The 19,705-nt window shown below is 42.0% G+C and overlaps 1 protein-coding gene across 8 annotated transcripts in view; it reads left to right on the forward strand.

The window, feature by feature from the left end:
* The window catches only part of myo16 (myosin XVI), a 119,332-nt gene extending 101,723 nt beyond the window's left edge, over positions 1–17,609 (forward strand). For 4 of the 8 annotated variants that reach the window (XM_080902503.1, XM_080902505.1, XM_080902504.1 and 1 more), the window contains exons 31-35: positions 985–1,367; positions 1,467–2,696; positions 4,741–4,893; positions 5,844–5,929; positions 14,242–17,609. In XM_080902503.1, coding sequence (XP_080758629.1) covers positions 985–1,367; positions 1,467–2,696; positions 4,741–4,893; positions 5,844–5,929; positions 14,242–14,412 — 2,023 coding nt within the window. In that variant the 3' untranslated portion in view covers positions 14,413–17,609. Of the gene's footprint in view, positions 1–984; positions 1,368–1,466; positions 2,697–4,740; positions 4,894–5,843; positions 5,930–10,697 lie in introns of all 8 variants that reach the window. The other 4 variants (XR_013974041.1, XM_080902502.1, XM_080902506.1 and 1 more) reach the window with 4 other exon arrangements.
* The last annotated feature ends 2,096 nt before the right edge of the window (positions 17,610–19,705 follow it).

Consider the following 19,705-nt stretch of genomic DNA (forward strand, 5'->3'; position numbering starts at 1 on the left):
TTGTGTTGCTCCTATGGAATACAATCCTTATCTCCACCTCACCTCATTCTAATATACCAGTATATTACACTTGGAGGAAATTAAATAACTCTCTTGGAAAAAGTGTAAAAAAGCAATAAAAAGCTTTTTAGAGGTGGCGCTAAATGAAGGGCCTTCATAATAACTCAAGTGTGATTGGTATTTCAGCACTATTAAAGTCGTAAGTACGTACAGGTACTATATTCTTATGCTTTCTGCAGTATGCTTCATAAATATGTGCATTATTTCTATAAGTTCTTTTTTGCCTGCAGAGAAAGCAGTGCTATATCATTTCTATTGATTACTGCTGTTGTTGGAGGAAAAATACTTTTATTTCATTTTGATAAATACTGGTGGCTAAAATCCTGACAGGACAAAACATTTTGACAAAATAGCAAATTGTTCTACATTTATTTAGGTTTGAGTTGTTGTCACACATGCCTAAAAAAAGCACATTTCAATGTGCTTTTTAAACGTGAAAGGAGACCAGAGATCACAAATAATATAAGACACATGTTTTCTATAAACTCTGTGTCCTTGAGCATGTAACAGCTGATAACAGGTTTCACCTTTGTCCTGTAGAGGAGATAAAAATGTACTTACATCTACACATTCCCCCAGATTCCCCTACTGTAATCTCACTGCAGATTTTCAAAATGCCTCTCCTGAGTACCTCCACAAATGCTCACCCCCCACCTCTCACCCCCGACCGCATGCCTGCCTGCAATCAGGAAACTAACAGATGGCTCACCCAGATTAGCCAAGGAAATATCAAACTGGATGATATCAAATTACAGCAAGGACATTAGGTTTAATCTCTTTGGTTGTTTCCTCCTTTTGTCCAATTTATCTTAAACCTCTGAAGTGACATTTGAGGCAAGCGTATATTGAGTTTGATTAATTATAAAGTAAACTCACTCGTCGCCTTTTAAACATAAATTCATTGTTCCTTATTTCCATTTGTAGAGTGGCAGAGAAAAGCACGAAAGTGCATGAAGGCCCTGCCAACGGCGGAAGTCGAGTCATTCGCCACTTTCGCTCCAGCTCGGTACCCACCCCGCTCGCCATTGAGAACATGGTCCATTCGTCTGCCAATCCACCCATCAAACCAGCCTTGCAGCAAGTTGTCCATATCAATGAGGACGGAGCAGGCGGGGGAGGTCTTTCCTCTCCTCGTAAGCAACCTCCTCCTAAACCAAAGAGGGACCCCAATACTCGTCTGAGTGCATCTTATGAAGCAGTTAGTGCAGGCCTGACGATGGCCGCCAAAGAGTGCTCCACTCCAGAGGGCTACGCTTCACCAGCTGGAAGCCCTCCTAAATCCCAGCTATCCCCCACAGACCCAGCAGGTAAATAATTTCTACTGGACTGTCAAAGATATAACAGATGGCGGTGCCTCATTGCTGTTACATATTGATTTAGCTTTCTTTGTTTTGTTTCTTCCTTAGCCTTGTCCAAACCCCGTCCCCATAGTGATGACTACACAACTATGAGAAAGGTACCACCCCCGAAACCCAAGCGCAGCCCCAACACTAAGCTGACTGGCTCATATGAGGAGATTAATGCTGTAGCACCCCAGCTCCATCAGCTACGCCCAGCTGATGTAAAGTTGGCCCTGCTTTCACGTGGCGGGGGATTTGGAGGCTTGATGCAGAGAGCAGCCTCCATAGATGCTCCACAAGGGGTTGCACTAAGTCTGTTCAAGGGCCAAGATGAAGAAGACATTTACATAGAGATGTTGGGATCCCAGCAGCGGGCACGAAGCCTCCAGGAGCCGCCTGATAGCCCAGAGCAAGCCGACTCGGAAGCTGTCTACGAGGAGATGAAGTATTACCCTTCTGAAGATGGTGGAGCTGCTGCCTCTGTCACCAAACCAGCCAAATTGGAGGCTCTAGGACTCAACTTATTAGGATTGGGGACATCCCCTCCTCAGAGTGCAGAGACTAAACGACTGGCATTGGGGGTGACTGCTGCTTTGGACATTGCTCACTCACATAGCACATCAAACAGTGGAGCTCCCAAAAGCCAGCATGGAAAAGATGGCAGCTGTGACATTCCTGCACCTTTTCCCAACTTGCTTCCCCACCGCCCTCCACTCCTTGTATTTCCGCCCTCCCCTGTCACCTGTTCTCCTGCTTCTGATGAGTCACCCCTAACCCCCCTAGAAGTAAAAAAGCTGCCGGTGTTTGAGACAAACCTCAATTATGCCACTGGGCCAGACAGCCCCCTGTCCCCACAGTACGCCCGCCAGAGGGCTGATTCCTCCCCAAGCCTCACTGTTCTAATGCCAGAGAAGAAGTCCACACCTCCACTCACTCCTCCACCTCCTCCTCCTAGTGCCCCACCTCCACCCTATAGACCTCCTTCACACTTCCCCTTCCCACCTGAGGCCAACTTCCTGGCTCTGACACGAGCAGCATCTGTCACCGGGAGCTCAGATTCCTCCAAAACGTCCTCACAAAGAACAGGCGGGGAGCCGCTGGGGAAGCCTCCTCCCTATTCCCCTGTGAAGGTGTCTCGTCCTGAGCCTCGAAGAGCTCACTCGTGCTCCTCGTCTCCACTGCTATTCAACCCAGCCAACGGCAGGCCCCTGACCAGCCCCCTGGATGAACTCAGCACCCTGTTCAGCTCTGGACGTAGCCTACTGAGGAAGTCTGGCCGCAAGATGAGAGATGGAGGTCTGTCAGTAGACACACACTCCTCGTGTACATACACATTATGAAGTACATGCACTTCCCCCTTTTTCCTTTAATTATTGCATATGTATTAATTTGCTTCCCAAACCACCAATATACGAACCTTTTTGCATTTTGTAAAGAGTTTCCCATTCATTCATTGAATGCACGTGTGTTTCTTGCTGTTGTCTGCCCACAGTTGTGAGGTTATGATCAAAATCCCATCCTGACCTAGGTCAGATGATTTATTGCATGCCATCTGATTACCTTCTGTACAGCAGGAGTAGTTTTACGTGCTTAAATAGGTAATAACAATATCTTTTGTCAATAAATCTGTCACAGATTTTGTTTTGTTTTCGAGTAGTAGAGAGGTAAGATGCGCTGTTATCCAGACCTACATTTGGAAACCCCTTACATTAGATCAGATGTTGTAACCAGCAACCCCCTTTGGCCTACTTGAGGCAACCCATTTGTTACAGCCTCCTGTGTAGTGCCCTTTGGCTGCTGCAGCTGCCTTCTAATATGTTAGGTAATGAGCCAGCTTGTGTAAATCACTTAGCATCACACTGCACTGTAATTATGTTTTAGCTTTGTTATTGTGTGCTATAGCTCTGCACGTATGTAAAGTACATAGAAACTGTGTGTAGTGATGAAAAAGCTGACCTTTACAAAAGAAGAACAAACAGTATTTGTCACACATAGTGAATGAAATGAACTCCGGTCCCTTAGGTCAAAGGTTTCAAACCCAGACAGAGAGAGCGTGAAAAGTAAACTTATCACTGATATTCCACCTTGAGAAACTGTCGCACCCTACTGTCTGAGGCTCTGTTTCCTCAAAGTGTATTAGTTGTGGCTGGGTTAATAATACATGAGCAGGAGAACCAAGAGGATAGCTATGAAATATTTAACAGCTCGCTCAGGTTCTACTGAAGGGAGCGAGACTGCCTCGCAGCATTGAACAGCACGTCCTGGACTATTATTTGCATATTCGAGAATTCAGGTGAAAGCATCAGCTAGACACCATGCTAGAGGTTGATTGTGAAGCTAGCTGAGCTGTGATCAAAGCTGTTGTCTCATAGTTCTATAAATACAATAAGTTCAGTGGGCAAAAAGTTGAACTCCTTATAAGAGACGGTATGAGGGCAAGTGAACATGCTTACGCATTTGAATCACATGACATCTTGCGTCTGACCCCTCGTCAGCACCTGCAACTGTACGGGAAAAGTGCTGGCGTCATGGAAACGGTGTGTGTGACAGGGAACCAAGCACTGGTGTATTTTGAGTGGGCAAAGCAAGGCGGCCCTCTTAGATCCATGCGTAGAGAGATGCCAGTGGGCTTAACAGAACGCTCTACTTCCGTTCCCTATCGGCTGTTAAATAACTGAATGTGATACCTGACGCTGTGGGACTGCCCAGGGGTTGCAGTTGCTATCCCGGACATGAAGTGCAGAGCAGCTGACACTCTTTTCTCCACCCGCCTTTCCTCATCTTCAGGGAATGAGAAAACCACAGGAATGCAAGGGAAAGAGGGCAGGGGGTCTTGGCAGGCTTTAGGAAATCAGAGTCATGAGACACATCATACCTCAGCAGCACCATCCAAAATTTCCAATTTCATTTAGCTTTTATTATGGTCTTTGTGCCTGAATGACTCATCTTTCATAAGCATGAACACGCGCATGGGCTCTGTCTCACTGCATGGCCTTGTGTCCCTTGTAAAAACTCACCTATCCCATGGGATAGTACAGTTTGGTAACTTTATATTTAGGCATCTTGTGACCATGGATGGACCGGGAGGCAAACATTCTCTGTGTGGGACAGCAGCTGATGAATTCTCATTCACACTGCCACACACATATGCACCCACAGTTACTTACTCATGCAGTGTGTAGCATTTGAGCCCCAAGGAGCAGCAGAAGGGAGAAAGGCAGACAGATATTATGAAATATATAAAGAGAGGGTATTCTGATGATATTATGCATGATGGATATTACCGTTTGTAACATGCACCGATATGCAGTTGCATTTCCTCTTGTTATATTCCCACCAGGATTCAATTCTAATATCAATCTGCCAGGGAGGGAAGACTGTGGCTCTGCCCCCACCTCACCATCTCTCCAGCTACAAGACAAGAACGCCAACAACCACTCTCCCCACTCACAAAGCTCTGCCCCTGTAGAGAACGGGAACCAGATCTCAAACGGTAACAGCCCAATGTTGCACATTCACACTCACAATCTTAGGAAGATATTTTTAAATAGCAATGACCCACTATATTCTTCAAGGTTACTTTGGTAAAGCTTGGCGCGGACTTGCTAGTGGTTTTTAAGCATGGCAAAAATTGAAATCCAAAGCTGTGCACATACAGTGCCTGGATTGAATCAAATAAGTTCTCCATATTTTATGAATGTCAAGGTTACAATGTGTTTTTGACAAATTTCAAGTGTGACATTAAGGAAAACTGACATGGCACCTTCATGACATTTCAGGTGATAAGCAAAGACACACTGAGTTTTTTTGTTTTGTTTTTACAACCTCTGTTATCATATATTAAGACCCTGCCAGCTTCACCACTGTCATGTTGGTACGTAACTATGCATCTAGAGATTAATGGGTGTCAGTCTACTTATAGTTTACAGTTAGTAAAAAGTAGTTAAAATGCCATGTGGTTGTAAATAAGAAATACAGTTCCACCGGCTCTACCTGTGGAGTGACAAAGTCATACACCAGGCCAGTCTTAGCTGCAAACTCTCCTTTTAGCCATTGTAATGCCAGATCCGCACAATCACTTCAATTCATTGTGGAGTGGACTGAAATAAAAGTAGTTGCAGGCTGGGAAGATTGGTAAGTGGAGTTAGAGTTACAAATAACGAGAGGGAAATTAAATGGTATAATCAGGTGACCTGAGAAACTGAGAAGGATTTACTGGAACCAGAGAGTGGTTACTTTATTCTTAAATACCCAGAGAGTTTTGCAACCAAACCATACTCTTGCCTTAACATTTTTCTTTACATGAAAACAGTTTCTTAGCCCTCTCTAAGATTGCTTGTGTTTGAAAAACGGTGTGTCCTTCAGACTCTACCTGCCTGTGTGTGGAAAGACTTGAGAAGACAGATATCCGTGGTTTGTGAAACGCTTCTTTTTTGTGTTCAGGGTCGCTGGAGGATGAGAGTCACAGCAAGTCAAACTCCTCCAGCACCCCCTCTTTGCACAGACACATGGATAGTCATCATACTCAGGTAACCACAAAGACAGGCACTTAAACACACAGACACACTTTTGGTGCCTTCATCAGAAGCTATGTACAGATGGCAACAGGTGCAGTTTTTTCTTTGCAACCTTACTCCCCAACACTTTACGTAACACACGGAAGTGCATCTGACCTTGGTGTGTTTAAAACTTGTCATGGGATGCATATATGTATACAGTTAAACACACACACACAGTTAGAGCACGACTATACAGGGAGTGCAGAATTATTAGGCAAATGAGTATTTTGTCCACATCATCCTCTTCATGCATGTTGTCTTACTCCAAGCTGTATAGGCTCGAAAGCCTACTACCAATGAAGCATATTAGGTGATGTGCATCTCTGTAATGAGAAGGGGTGTGGTCTAATGACATCAACACCCTATATCAGGTGTGCATAATTATTAGGCAACGTCCTTTCCTTTGGCAAAATGGGTCAAAAGAAGGACTTGACAGGCTCAGAAAAGTCACAAATAGTGAGATATCTTGCAGAGGGATGCAGCAGTCTCAAAATTGCAAAGCTTCTGAAGCGTGATCATCGAACAATCAAGCGTTTCATTCAAGATAGTCAACAGGGTCGCAAGAAGCGTGTGGAAAAATCAAGGCGCAAAATAACTGCCCATGAACTGAGAAAAGTCAAGCGTGCAGCTGCCAAGATGCCACTTGCCACCAGTTTGGCCATATTTCAGAGCTGCAACATCACTGGAGTGCCCAAAAGCACAAGGTGTGCAATACTCAGAGACATGGCCAAGGTAAGAAAGGCTGAAAGACGACCACCACTGAACAAGACACACAAGCTGAAACGTCAAGACTGGGCCAAGAAATATCTCAAGACTGGTTTTTCTAAGGTTTTATGGACTGATGAAATGAGAGTGAGTCTTGATGGGCCAGATGGATGGGCCCGTGGCTGGATTGGTAAAGGGCAGAGAGCTCCAGTCCGACTCAGACGCCAGCAAGGTGGAGGTGGAGTACTGGTTTGGGCTGGTATCATCAAAGATGAGCTTGTGGGGCCTTTTCGGGTTGAGGATGGAGTCAAGCTCAACTCCCAGTCCTACTGCCAGTTTCTGGAAGACACCTTCTTCAAGCAGTGGTACAGGAAGAAGTCTGCATCCTTCAAGAAAAACATGATTTTCATGCAGGACAATGCTCCATCACACGCGTCCAAGTACTCCACAGCATGGCTGGCAAGAAAGGGTATAAAAAAAGAAAAACGAATGACATGGCCACCTTGTTCACCTGATCTGAACCCCATTGAGAACCTGTGGTCCATCATCAAATGTGAGATTTACAAGGAGGGAAAACAGTACACCTCTCTGAACAGTGTCTGGGAGGCTGTGGTTGCTGCTGCACGCAATGTTGATGGTGAACAGATCAAAACACTGACAGAATCCATGGATGGCAGGCTTTTGAGTGTCCTTGCAAAGAAAGGTGGCTATATTGGTCGCTGATTTGTTTTTGTTTTGTTTTTGAATGTCAGAAATGTATATTTGTGAATGTGGAGATGTTATATTGGTTTCACTGGTAAAAATCAATAATTGAAATGGGTATATATTTGTTTTTTGTTAAGTTGCCTAATAATTATGCACAGTAATAGTCACCTGCACACACAGATATCCCCCTAAAATAGCTAAAACTAAAAACAAACTAAAAACTACTTCCAAAAACATTCAGCTTTGATATTAATGAGTTTTTTGGGTTCATTGAGAACATGGTTGTTGTTCAATAATAAAATTATTCCTCAAAAATACAACTTGCCTAATAATTCTGCACTCCCTGTATAAGGTTTCTGTTTGGGTTTGTTGACATTTTAAGTGGACAGGGAAGTGGCCTCTTTCAGTGGCATGCATCACTTGTGATGTGAGCTTTTTGTGCTTCCAAGGACAGGTGTATAATTACAGGATAAAATATTTTTGGTTTATATTTGTTTAGTTTTTTGCACTCATATGCTTACATGAATGCACATACTCTGAATCTCATTATGTTGAGCTCATTAACTACCGTATGGTTGTAGACGAACCTTTTGAAAACTGAGCCTTACCACTGACTGATGAATGTGTGTCATAGAAAGTCTAATTTTAACTTTTAAGATGATGCACACAGGTGGAGCACAGATGAAAAATTGGTTTTATTTTACATGTTTAAAAAAAAACCCCACATCATAGTTTGGGGCCTGTACCAAAGTTAGCAGGAAAGAACTCAACTGAATAAATAAAGCAACTTATCAAAATAACAAATAAAACCAATTTAAACTTCCAGAAAAAAAGTGACATAGCAGATGAGAGAAAAAAAGGGCAACAAATCAAATCAGTCCAAAACAAGCAACACCTATACCTATAGTTTTCGTTATGTCTGTGAAGGTTCTCAGTCATCCAGGTCATCGTAGTCTAAAGCTACATTCACACTGCAGGCGAAAGCGCATCAAATCCGACTTTTTTGACCCTATGCGACCCATATCCGATCATGGTGTGACAGTGTGAACGGCACAAATCCGATATTTTCAAATCCGATCTGGGTCACTTTCGTATGTGGTACTGAATCCGATGCATATCTGATGTTTCAGAAAGCGACAGTTGTTTGAACGGTCAGGTCGCATTAAATCCGTCTTTTACGTCACTGACACAAGACAGACGCCAATTATCAGCACCCGAGAAGACATCGTGAACGATTCCTGGCCATCCAGTGAAACTGTTGGGAAGACAGCGTTGGAGAAACGTGACTATTTTATTTGTACTGTATAATCTGCAGATTCTGACAGAAATCTGCAACTATCCTTTGAAGCACCGCTCCTCTCTGAAACAGCAATAAGGATCATTATTAGGCCATATGTAAATAACAAAATAACTTAAAGCAAAATTGGGAAACGTAAAATCCGAAACAAGTCTTTATATTAACGGCCATCAGTCAAACAAGACTGTTTGGTCTGGGTCTAAACAGAGCGCGTTGTGTGTGACGTCTTCTTTTTGCGCATGTTGGCCGCCTTGAGGGTTCACACTAGAGCACGTTTGCTGTCACATTTTATTTGTAGTGTGAAGAAGCAGACAAAAAATCTGATTTGATCAAAAAATTGGAATTGAGCATTAAGACCTGCAGTGTGAACGTAGCCTAAGAAGCTTGGAAAGAAAAGTGCCATCTGAGAAGCTTCTTCAGTTCTAAGAGCAATTGGTGGGACCCAGATTTAAGCCCTATAGGGAGTGTCCCTACGAGGGTCACTAATCACACGAGCCAAGATGTGAAAACGAGTGTGCGTCACAATCAGCCAAGGTTTTGGGTGAACCCATTATGATGCTAAGTCGACTAATTCTTCTAAATTTGAAAATCCACACTGGAATGACTGAAAATGCTTACATTCCTGTATTGCGCATGCATGAAATGTAAGACGATTCGACCTGCTCATTTCCGGCTCTTTGAAATTTTGCAGCAAAATGTTGAGGAAAAGCACCGAGTTTTTTTAATGGACTAACAATGAGGTGGAGTTGTTGCTGCGAGTAACACAAAAGTACAAAGTTGCAAAAGCGAGTGAGAATTAAAGAATTTGAAGAAAAGCTATCTGGACCATGTACAGACTGATATTGATCTTTAAAAGGGCTGTCAAAATTGAGAGCAAACAAAACAATTGCTGCATAATGCGCTCCGCCATCTCAGTTTAACTGGTCACATGACTGCATCATATGACTAAAATGCGTCATCGTTTTAAAAAGTCTCAGTTTATGCAGTCTCCACTGCGCTGCAAAAACGCCGTTTTCAAATGTATCTGCTTTGGAGAGCGTTTTCAAAAAGCTCAATTTTCCTTGACCAAAAACGCCGTTTCAGTGTGAGCGGAAAGCCAAAGCGGAGAGAAAAAGATGCTTTTTCAAATAAAAACGTATTAGTGTGGACATGGCCTCAGAACATTATGTGACTTATTGTGATCAACTGACCCAAGGTGTGAGTGGGCGTTAATGCTCCTGGGTTGGGATCTCAAAACTGGATTGTAGATGGCAGACAGTTGGTGTCGTAAGCCACCGCCTCTGTTCAAATATGATCATTCACAGTGGACATAGATGGCTTTCATTCCTCTTTCAAACCATCTGTCTTTGTCCAAAATGTGAACACTGGCATCCTTGAAAGAGTGACCTTTGTCCTTTAGATGCAGGTGTACATCTGAGTCTTGTGCTGTCAAGGTGGCTCTTCTATGTTGCGTTTATCTCTCTTAGAACTGAAGAAGCTTCTTGGATGAGAGATGAAATGTCTTCAAGAACTTAAAGAATTCCAGATGCTTTTCTTTTGCTTTTTGCAGGAAGAGCCGCACAGGAAGAAAGAAACTTTGCACTTGAGAGAGTAGGGTTTAAATCCAATACCACACAAAAACTTAACACTGGCTTCTTTTTGGCTTCTTTCTTTTGAGTTGTTCTGTGTTTAATGCACAAAGAAGCAAAGGACGTTCTGTTCCACTCTCAGAAGAGTTCAGCGCACGCTATTCGTAGGTAAACTTCACTAGAGATGTAAAGGCACGCTGTGTACCCACTTGACAATCCTCAGGTTGATGAAATATTTTATCGCTCCATTCAGAATTGGATGAGTTCACCTTGTGCATTGAGTATCTGAAGCCTGTTTGTGATTGCTTAGTGCTCCTTTCTTACAGCATTTTAAAGTGTGAAGCACATGTAACCATCTACTTTGGACTAGGCTGTTGTCTTGTACATAAATGCCTGTTTTCTTTCTCTTTCTATGAATCTAATGAGCTTGGCTGTTATTCTCACTGCCTCCTATATTTTCCAGAGGGGTCATCTCAACTTTTCTCCATTCGGTGCGGGGGCTGCCCTCTAAAACAGCGAGGGGGGCACAGGGGGTGGGCTCGCTGTGAGCCCTCGTGCACATGTAGGGATGTGGTGAGTGTACGTCATGCCGTGCCCCTCTCTGCCCTTAATCGCAGTGTTTTTCATCAATCCAGTGTGCAGTCAAATCAGTAATGATTCATAAAACTTCCAGAAGGTTTGTCTGAGTCAAAATTAAAATGGCAAAAATGTGTTTATGGAGTAAGAAGGGAATTTATTGTTTTAGCTTTTATGGAAATCGGTGGCTGCGGTTACCTGAAATTAATTCTAGTTTAATATTACACAGGATGTGAAGTCTGAACTCATGGCTGAAAATAAGATGTAAAAATTCTAATCAGAATTTCTGGCAGTTGTCATAAAAAATCAAATCTTCTGAAAATATGGGTCACTGGAGAAGCATTTTTGAAAACCACTGCTGTTGCAGGACATCATCTCGGCTCTCAGGAGTCAGAGGAATCCTGAGTCGATGACATTTACGCTCTTCTTTTTTTATCCCTCATTTCTGGAAGGAAACTGCAGCTCACAGGTTAAATAGATCTGAATACCCACACATGTGGAGAAATCCTTAGGCAATTGCACTTGTTCCTTTTTGTTGCTGTCCTCCTCAGCACAAAAAGTCACTATACAGTGTTTTTCCTGAGAGTCTCAAGCTCGAGCTGCAGTTTTTATTGCTCTTCATCTGCTGGGATTTTTACGTTGCTGAATCCATCACTCGATTCCCTTTTAACCCTTCCTCAGACTCTCTCTGGCATCACTGCATCATCGCTGTTCACCGGTGTTTCGCTTTCTTGATCACCTTCATCACTGTGAGTTTATACACGATCGTGAGGTGGGAATAACTCTGTGCTAGACCGTTTTTATGTAGGTTTCTCAGAACTACTGGGATAAATAAAAAGGAAAGGATGAAGGAAGATGAATGGGCAGCTCATTTAAGAATGAATGGACTGGTTTGTTTGGGTCTTCGCCGTGAATAGCGAGCAGCAGTCTAGACTAATTATATAAAGACTTGACAGACTGCTAAATGATTGAATGGTACAAAGATTGATATTTTTGTTTATCCCTTCAGACAATGACTTGGCAGGGCATTTGAAATAGGAGTGGTCACATGTGCTACTCGGGAACATGTGACATGTGACACCTATTCTTAAAATGTATCGGACTAGACAGAGATCCTTACATGACTCCACAGGAACTATTCAGGGGAATATCAAAGGAAAACATCACACATAAGTCATCCCGAGATAGCAACATATCATCCTGTCTGCAGTTTCTTTTATTCTACTTGTTTTATTCTCTTTGATCGACCTGTCCTTGGCCACCCAGTTATAGAAATATTAGCTGTTTAGTGACCTTTCTCTTTTTTTCTATCTGCTTTGACTAACACATAAAAGAAACTCTTTTGGAATTTCATGTGTTATTGTTTGTCAGATAATAAAAAATGCAATTTATATTCTGTGAAATCCTTTCTAAGTCATATCTAGTGCTGTGGGTACAAACAATCAGAGAACGCGGTGTTTTAGTTTTCTGTATCTGAGGGTGTATACACAGTAGCGTGCATGCAGTAGCTGTTTACACCTGGGAATGTGTGCGTTTTATGTGGAAAAGCTCTGAGCTTATTGGAATATTTTGTGGCCTCGGGATATCCTTCCTGTGAGTGACAGTTTGGAATGACTACTATCCCACATTACCATGCTATTACCATAACAATCCATTCACATGTTGGTATGGATCTAAACCCATCCCCCCACCACTTCCCCCAACACAGAAGGGTGTGGTTTAGATTTCAGAGTGCTGTTATCAAATCATTGGACATCCTCTTCCCTCCCTGAAGGACCTGTACAGCACTCGCTGTCTCAAGAGGGCACGCAGCATCCTACGGGACTGCACACACCCAGGACACCGGGTGTTTAAGCTGCTGCCGTCTGGCAGGAGGTTCAGGCTGCTGAGGTCCCGAACAAATAGACTCAAGGACAGCTTTTACAACAGGGCAATAGCCCTGATCAATGTAAATAGCTGACCTGACTGGATACCTCCCTGGACTTTTTAGGGGGAGGTAACAATGTTTAAAACGATAACAATAATATTTATATTTATAACAAGGTGCAATAATAATTAATGTGCAATAATAACAGTGTGCAATACACATACACTTATTCTTCTTTTTTATACTAAGTTAATATACTGTGTTGTGTTGTTTGTTACGTTGTGATGTGTCATATCGTGTCGTGTTGTGTTATATGTAGTGCCGACGTAGGACAGTTTTTCCAATTTCATTGTACTACTGTACTATGTATGACTGTGCAATGACAATAAAGAGTTATCTTATCTTATCTGGAGTAAAGTCGCCATCAGACAGCTTTGAAATGTCAAAAAGCGATTTTATTTTCTAAACTTAACTTTGTCATCTCGCCTCGATGTCATGATGACATTTTGAAGACAAGCATTAAACTGTTTTACATTTCAGACATCAAGGCCAGAAACCGTAAATGTTTCACAGTTATTAATTTGAAAAAAACTGTATCTGATGTTTACTGTGTGTGTGTCTCTGTGTATGTGTCTGTCCATGAACAGTACAGTCATGCATTGCAGAGGGACACAGTGTTCCTACTTATTTTCTGTTCCAGTAGCCGGTGTTCCTCGCTGGCGCCAGTGCAAAGAATAGCCTGGCAGGGAGGTGTAAATTATGGATTAGCTTGTTGAGTATTGTGCTAGTGCAGGCAATCTATCTCAATGTATGTTTGAGCGTTTGGGTGTGCATGTATAGTAGGTATGTGCAGGTATGTTTGTCAGAGTATCCAATCGGTGCAATGTTTTTTCCCCGGTCTGTGTGTGTGTGTGGCATAGCCTATGACTCCCTCACTAAACACATGACATGTTTGGCAGTTGACTTGGAAAATGTTACATTATAGGTACTACTGAGCTGATTTAGCTCACTGCTCGTACTTCAGCAGAGTGGAAAAACTGATAGGTGTGAAGAGAAACAACTTTGTTAATAGTTGTTTCATAGGGCCCGTGGGAGCACTTAAAGGTGTTTTTGAAGCTTTACATCGTCAGTAGCAAGCAGTAGGTTTAGGGTGCAGCAGTGGGGGTAAGGAAAGTTGAAATCACAGAGAGAGAGAGAGAGTGTTTTCATAGTATTTATTAAAATGAACAAAACAACAGTGGGATATTTGGATCTTTGTCTTAAAAGCGTTCACCTTTGAGCTCTTTTTTCTTAGGCCACCAGCTGCCAGCATAACACCCCTACCTCCCAGTTTCTAATCAGGTTTGGATGACCAGGCTGTTGTTGTTGTTTTTTTTGCCCTGTTAATGTTATTATTTTTATGATGCTTGTGCAGTCACTGTTTATCATCCCACCCCTCCGCTCCGATCATGGCTTGTCAATTGGACTTCCTGTCGTTAATCTTTTGGATTTTTCAGTGTGCTGCATCTCCTCAGCAAACCCTAGCCTCCTTTCCTAACCTTGTATTCTTCCTTCTGTGCCCCAGGTGTTCCAGCGGCTACGTCTGTCCAACGGGGATGAGAGCGCCGCCCTTGGAGAGCTTCTGCGATGGCGGCGATTGCAGTGTGAGGGGCGGAGTGACTGGAAGCGCCGCCCACCTAAGTCCCCACCCCTGCCCCCCACACTGCTCTGGACCAACAGGAAGGCCCCTCCATGATGGAGGTTTTCTGATAAAGTCACATACGTTGGCTATGAAGTTCCTCCCTCTTTCTTCAGCCACACTTCCACGAGCTTTTCAATTTTATTCGTTTCCCTTTTTTTTGTTTGTTTTTGATCTGTTAACCTCTGTCCCCATTGACTAAGCTGAAGCTCCAAGAATGAGCCTAGTCCGTGGGGTGAAGGTCCTGCTTTTTCCCTTTGCACTCAACTGTGGGGGATTCCCTTACTTATGTGATAGAAACTCAGCACCATGTGACAGCTAACTGATACTAACTGATATCCATGAAAAATGACTGCAAAGCAGAAAAAGAATAGATGCGGGATAGTCTATGATGACATATATGATCAAAAAGAGAAAAACACTGACTTGTCTATTTATTTTCAGCTCTTCTAAGATGAAATGACTGACGCTGATCAATAGGAGGCTTACAAGCAAAGTAGTTGACCTGGGGTTTAGATGCCGAATGGCCATCTGATTTGGATCGTATGGCCTCATAAGATGAGCTGCTGCATTAAAATGAGCTCCACTCTAAAACCCGGTGCTGATTATACTTGACGTGCTGTGATGTTCCCGTGTGATGCTTTCTCATATGTGCACACCTCAGAAAGTCTCAGAAAGTTTACAAGTCAACCAACGCCTCTGGAGACCTTCAGTTTTGAACAACACTTTACTGGCTTAGACATGGGACCTTTTTCAGGTACACAGCTCTCATTTAGCGTCTCATGTGTGGGCTCTAAGTGCTACTGCAGCCCTGGCAGCAAGGGGCCCGGGGTCAGGGTAACCTCAGTATTATCCCAAGGTGCACTTCTCTTCCCCCTTGTTACCACCAGCCTGTGAGAAAGCCCTCTGGCCAATCCTAAACTACTGCACTTACCTTTACTAGGAGACGGGGATCCAACTAATGAGCATACTTTGGCTTTATGTATAAAGGTAAAGCTGAGATTTTAAAAAAAGAAAAGAAAAAAAAAGCTTTAGCCGATAGGTATTTAGTTCATGTTCTGAACATGAAACTCTGTGCCAAAGTGATACAATGTGTGAAAGCTATATCTAAACTAACAAGTATAGTTATTAAAACTGATGCGTACGGTAGTCTCCTTATGCTTGTATACTGTATGTACAGACTGACAAATGACCAAATCATAGCTGTTGTTGCAGTTCACTGGTGATCCTGTGTGGACTAAAAACATTAAAAAGTGTTTAAAATGGGTATAAAACTGTTCACACTCTTAACGTGTCTCATCAGCATCTGAACAGGTTAATGCGTTTTTCAGGAGACCTCACGCACAGATGAACCTGATTATTGTACAGATCCCTACTTCGTTGTTGTGTCCTCGCAGGCGCCTATTTTTTACCTTCTCTGTCCTGTCCTCATCTTCTTTTCCTTTCCCGTACTTGACCCAAAACAAACAGACCCCCTTGCCCTTTCCCCTACTTGACCCACCCCACCTCCTCCAGTGGATCAAACCGGCTTTACGGGTGTTTCCATGGTAGCCACAGTGTAAATAGTGAATGGTGTCATATGTTTTAGCTTTTACTATAGAAGAAAAGCACGGCGGTTGACCTTGAAGATGAAAGACAAGGATGAGTATATAATACTGTGTATGGTGAAACTGAGATTGAAGAATGTCTCGGGTTAGATGCAATGCTGAGAGAAAGAGGTCTATTTTAAGATGTGAATATCTTTTCTTTTTTTTCTTTTTTTTAGAACGACTGTCTACGGTTATGAAAATTCGTTTATACTCTATTTAATGATTTGTTTATTCCCCTTCGACCCCATTGTTCTGCTCCCTGATGCAATGCAGATGTTCTAAATGTATATGGATGTTTTATTGCACAATGTTTATGTGGTGTTGTGTTGACCTCTGTAATGGGCTGGGTGTGTCTAGACAAGGTGTTCGATCTTTAAAGATCCAGTCTGAATTGTTAGAGCCTCCAAGTATCAATAGCTCTAATAGATTTCTCATTCCCACTGATCACCCACAAGGCATTTAAATTGGTTCAGAATTGCAAATTAGCAGCGCCATCGCAGGATCGATTTCGGCTGTTGTCGGCGTGCGAAGGTGCACAAATATTCAAGAGCCCGTTGAAGGCGAACTTGCCCAGTTGTGTTTTGGTCTGACTGGCTGAATGTACAAATGCAAAATTTTTATTCCACCATCCTGTGCACATCTTTGAATCTCTTTGTATCTTATTACCGGAACATGCGCCTGAATCAAAACAGTGTACCTAACTGCTTAATGTGATTATTGTCTTCAGAAGTTGTGTATGCAGTTCATTTTTTTTCAAGCAAGTATAAGGTATTGATTTGCCCCATATATCACACCTTGTGCACTGTGATTTGGGGCTGCATGAGCACTGCAATGGAGAAATATATCAAACATTTTCACACAAGTAGTTGTGTGTTTCATCTGCGATCAAACAAAAGACAGGAACCAAGACTAAGCTCGTCAACCTTGCTAATGCCATTGAAAGAATTTCTAGCTTTGGTATTTATCCTTCAGTATAATCAGAGTTATGGTTGGTCGTGTGCAGTTTTGTGTATACTTATGTTTATGGAAGTCATGAAATGAGGACATTTTTAAATTGTATTTTAAAGCATATCAGTGGTTTTTACCTTGCATGACCACATGTTGGGTGTCCTCCCCGTATAACATGCTCGTGCAGAAAAGATAAAGGCTGTCTAATGTGAAGAACTGCTTCCCTCTGCACTGTGAATCACTCCACTGTCCCCCACTGTCTCGGCTAAACACATCATCCATCCATATCCACATAAACCCATCTGCTAATATGTCCACTTCATCACATACAAATCTTGATGAATTCGCTCACTCTGAAGTAAGCTCCGGCAGCCAAAATACTGCCAGTCATATTCGTTAGCCAGGAATCTATAAATCCTCTGCTCTGAGATCACCTCTCTGGTGCTACTGCCAGTGTACAATGGCCATCTATTGTCTCCAGTCCACTTATAGTTGTCCAGAGAGACATGATATTTCAGCACTGCCTTTCATATTGTTGTTGTTGTTGTTGTTTTTTTTTTTATTGTAATCTTTCTTTTGTACATGACATACAGTATATTTTAATCTGCATACATATGTGTTTGTGGAAAGAAAAAAATGATTGTGATATTTCAGAATTATTATGTTCCCAATTTTTTAAGTACTGTACTTGTACAGCAATAAAGCACAATTGTGTCAATGCGAGTCTGTGTGTGTGTGTGTGTGTGTGTGTCTATATTTAAGTAGCCACTGTGACATTACCCATTGTTTGTAAAACCTAATTGTGAACCCTCAGTTTTAGCATTGACCTTTTTTCAAACACTCACAATCAAATGCAGCAATACAACTGTTTTAAGATGCCAGATTTAAATCCCCCTTCTACTTGCATTATTTGGCCGGCCGTGTCACTTGAGCATCGGCACAAAATCGTTTCAGGAAAGAATAAATAAAAGTTCAGATAAAGCATATTTCTAAAAATAAAAAGTCTGTTTTGACAAAAGATTTTTCCGCTTGCTACAAAGTGTAACCTGTTTTTTTTTTTAACCCACATCTGCAAGCCTCCAGACAGTTCCTCTCTTGTCAGCCCATTACTCCATCACTTGCAAAATCAACAAACTGTGCAAGATGCTCTGCATAACTGCAATTTCAAATAAAAAGCTACAGCATTCAACTTTCTATGGAATTTAGTCACGTTTGACTATGATTCCTGTTGATTTCTCTTTTATTTAAATAGGGGTAGTTTTCAAGTTCAAAAAGTAGTAGTGGTGGGGTGACATAATGAAAAATGTGAACAGAATGGGATACAGATCATCCCAGACCCCTGACATGTCCTCTCTGCTCTCAAGGGATCACCAGATATTAAAAGTGATAGTCATTTCTCATTTTATTGTTTTTTTGTGCTGGAAACCTCCCATCCCCTCGCACTCCCCTGCCAATTCCTGTCCTGGGTGTCACAGACACTAGCTGGTGACAAGTACCACACCAATAAAATTACTTTGACTTTTTGGATTCCATAGCAAGCCATATTATTTGTCAAATGATGACAGTAAAAATGCTCCAAAAGGCACCAGAAACATAGTTGAGATGGTTCTGATACTTTATAAACTTTCTAGTGAGTTAAACATTTTTATGTATGACCACAATGCTGCAATGTAGCTGCTTAAGTAAGCAAATAAAAGCAATGAATCCGTAAAGAAGTATAAGTACAACGTAATACAGTGATTAGTAATTAAAGTCCAATATTTGTCCAGTGTTTCCAGTGATGTACTTTGGTGGGGCTTTTTTTATGTGTGCGCATGTGTGTATGTGTCTTAATATTTCCATGAAGCACACATTATGACAAGAGGAGCGCAATACATGCAGTGTTGAGCATAATGCTTGGTTGAAGTGACATTTCCCATGATGAGAGGGTGTGCTTCTAGCTATTTACTAACCTGTGGTTTTTCAGTTAGTAATCAGGTCAAGACAAGCAGGATTCAGTTGTCTGTTTGTTTTCCAATCTACCAAAAAAAGTGTTTGCCTCAAGCGTCACTGGAAAGCTTCACCTCAGAGGGGGGGAGCCAGCGTTTGAAGTTGATGCCTTAGTGTGTATCAATGTAGACGGCTTCTATCAAAGGGCACTAACACACGCACTGCCAGGTGTGTCAACTGTGTACTCTGGAGTTAGAAACGTCATCATCAAGTCACATTAAATTTATATTGCCCAGTTAAACAAACTGGCATAACTTTGGATTATTATAGTTGGATTATTGGTTGTTAATAGAACTGCATTGGGGTTTTCGTTCATTCTGTAGCAATCGTATAAACATACAAACGCAAATACAAACAATTTTAGATATTGGTTTGAGGTTTTATATTTAACATATATTTTAACATATATTTACATGGTAGCCCTACAAATCTCACAAAGCTCTTTAGTCATGCAGAAGATCTTATCAAGTGTTTCTTTATCAGAATAGCAGAATACTGAACAGTCTTAACCTCTTAGAAAAACACACATTCATTTGTATTTGCTCATTTAGTTGCTTCTAATGCACGCAAGGATAATGGTAACTGTAAATATTTATCCTAATAAAACTTGCATAATGTATGCGTGCTAGAATATTCCTCCAAAAATATTAGCAGTTCAACAAACTTTTGCTTGCACACTGCAGGATCCTGTAGAAAAACCGGAAAATGTTTGTAGATGCCACTTTGTGGGGGATAAAATATCAACTTTGAATTACAATCAGATTTGGAAGGTTTGGATGATTCAGGCTGAACCATTTTAACTGATTATATGGGTGCAAAACATG

Source organism: Rhamphochromis sp. 'chilingali', assembly GCF_963969265.1.
Source record: "Rhamphochromis sp. 'chilingali' genome assembly, chromosome: 14".
In the NCBI taxonomy this organism is placed as follows: Eukaryota; Metazoa; Chordata; class Actinopteri; order Cichliformes; family Cichlidae; genus Rhamphochromis; species Rhamphochromis sp. 'chilingali'.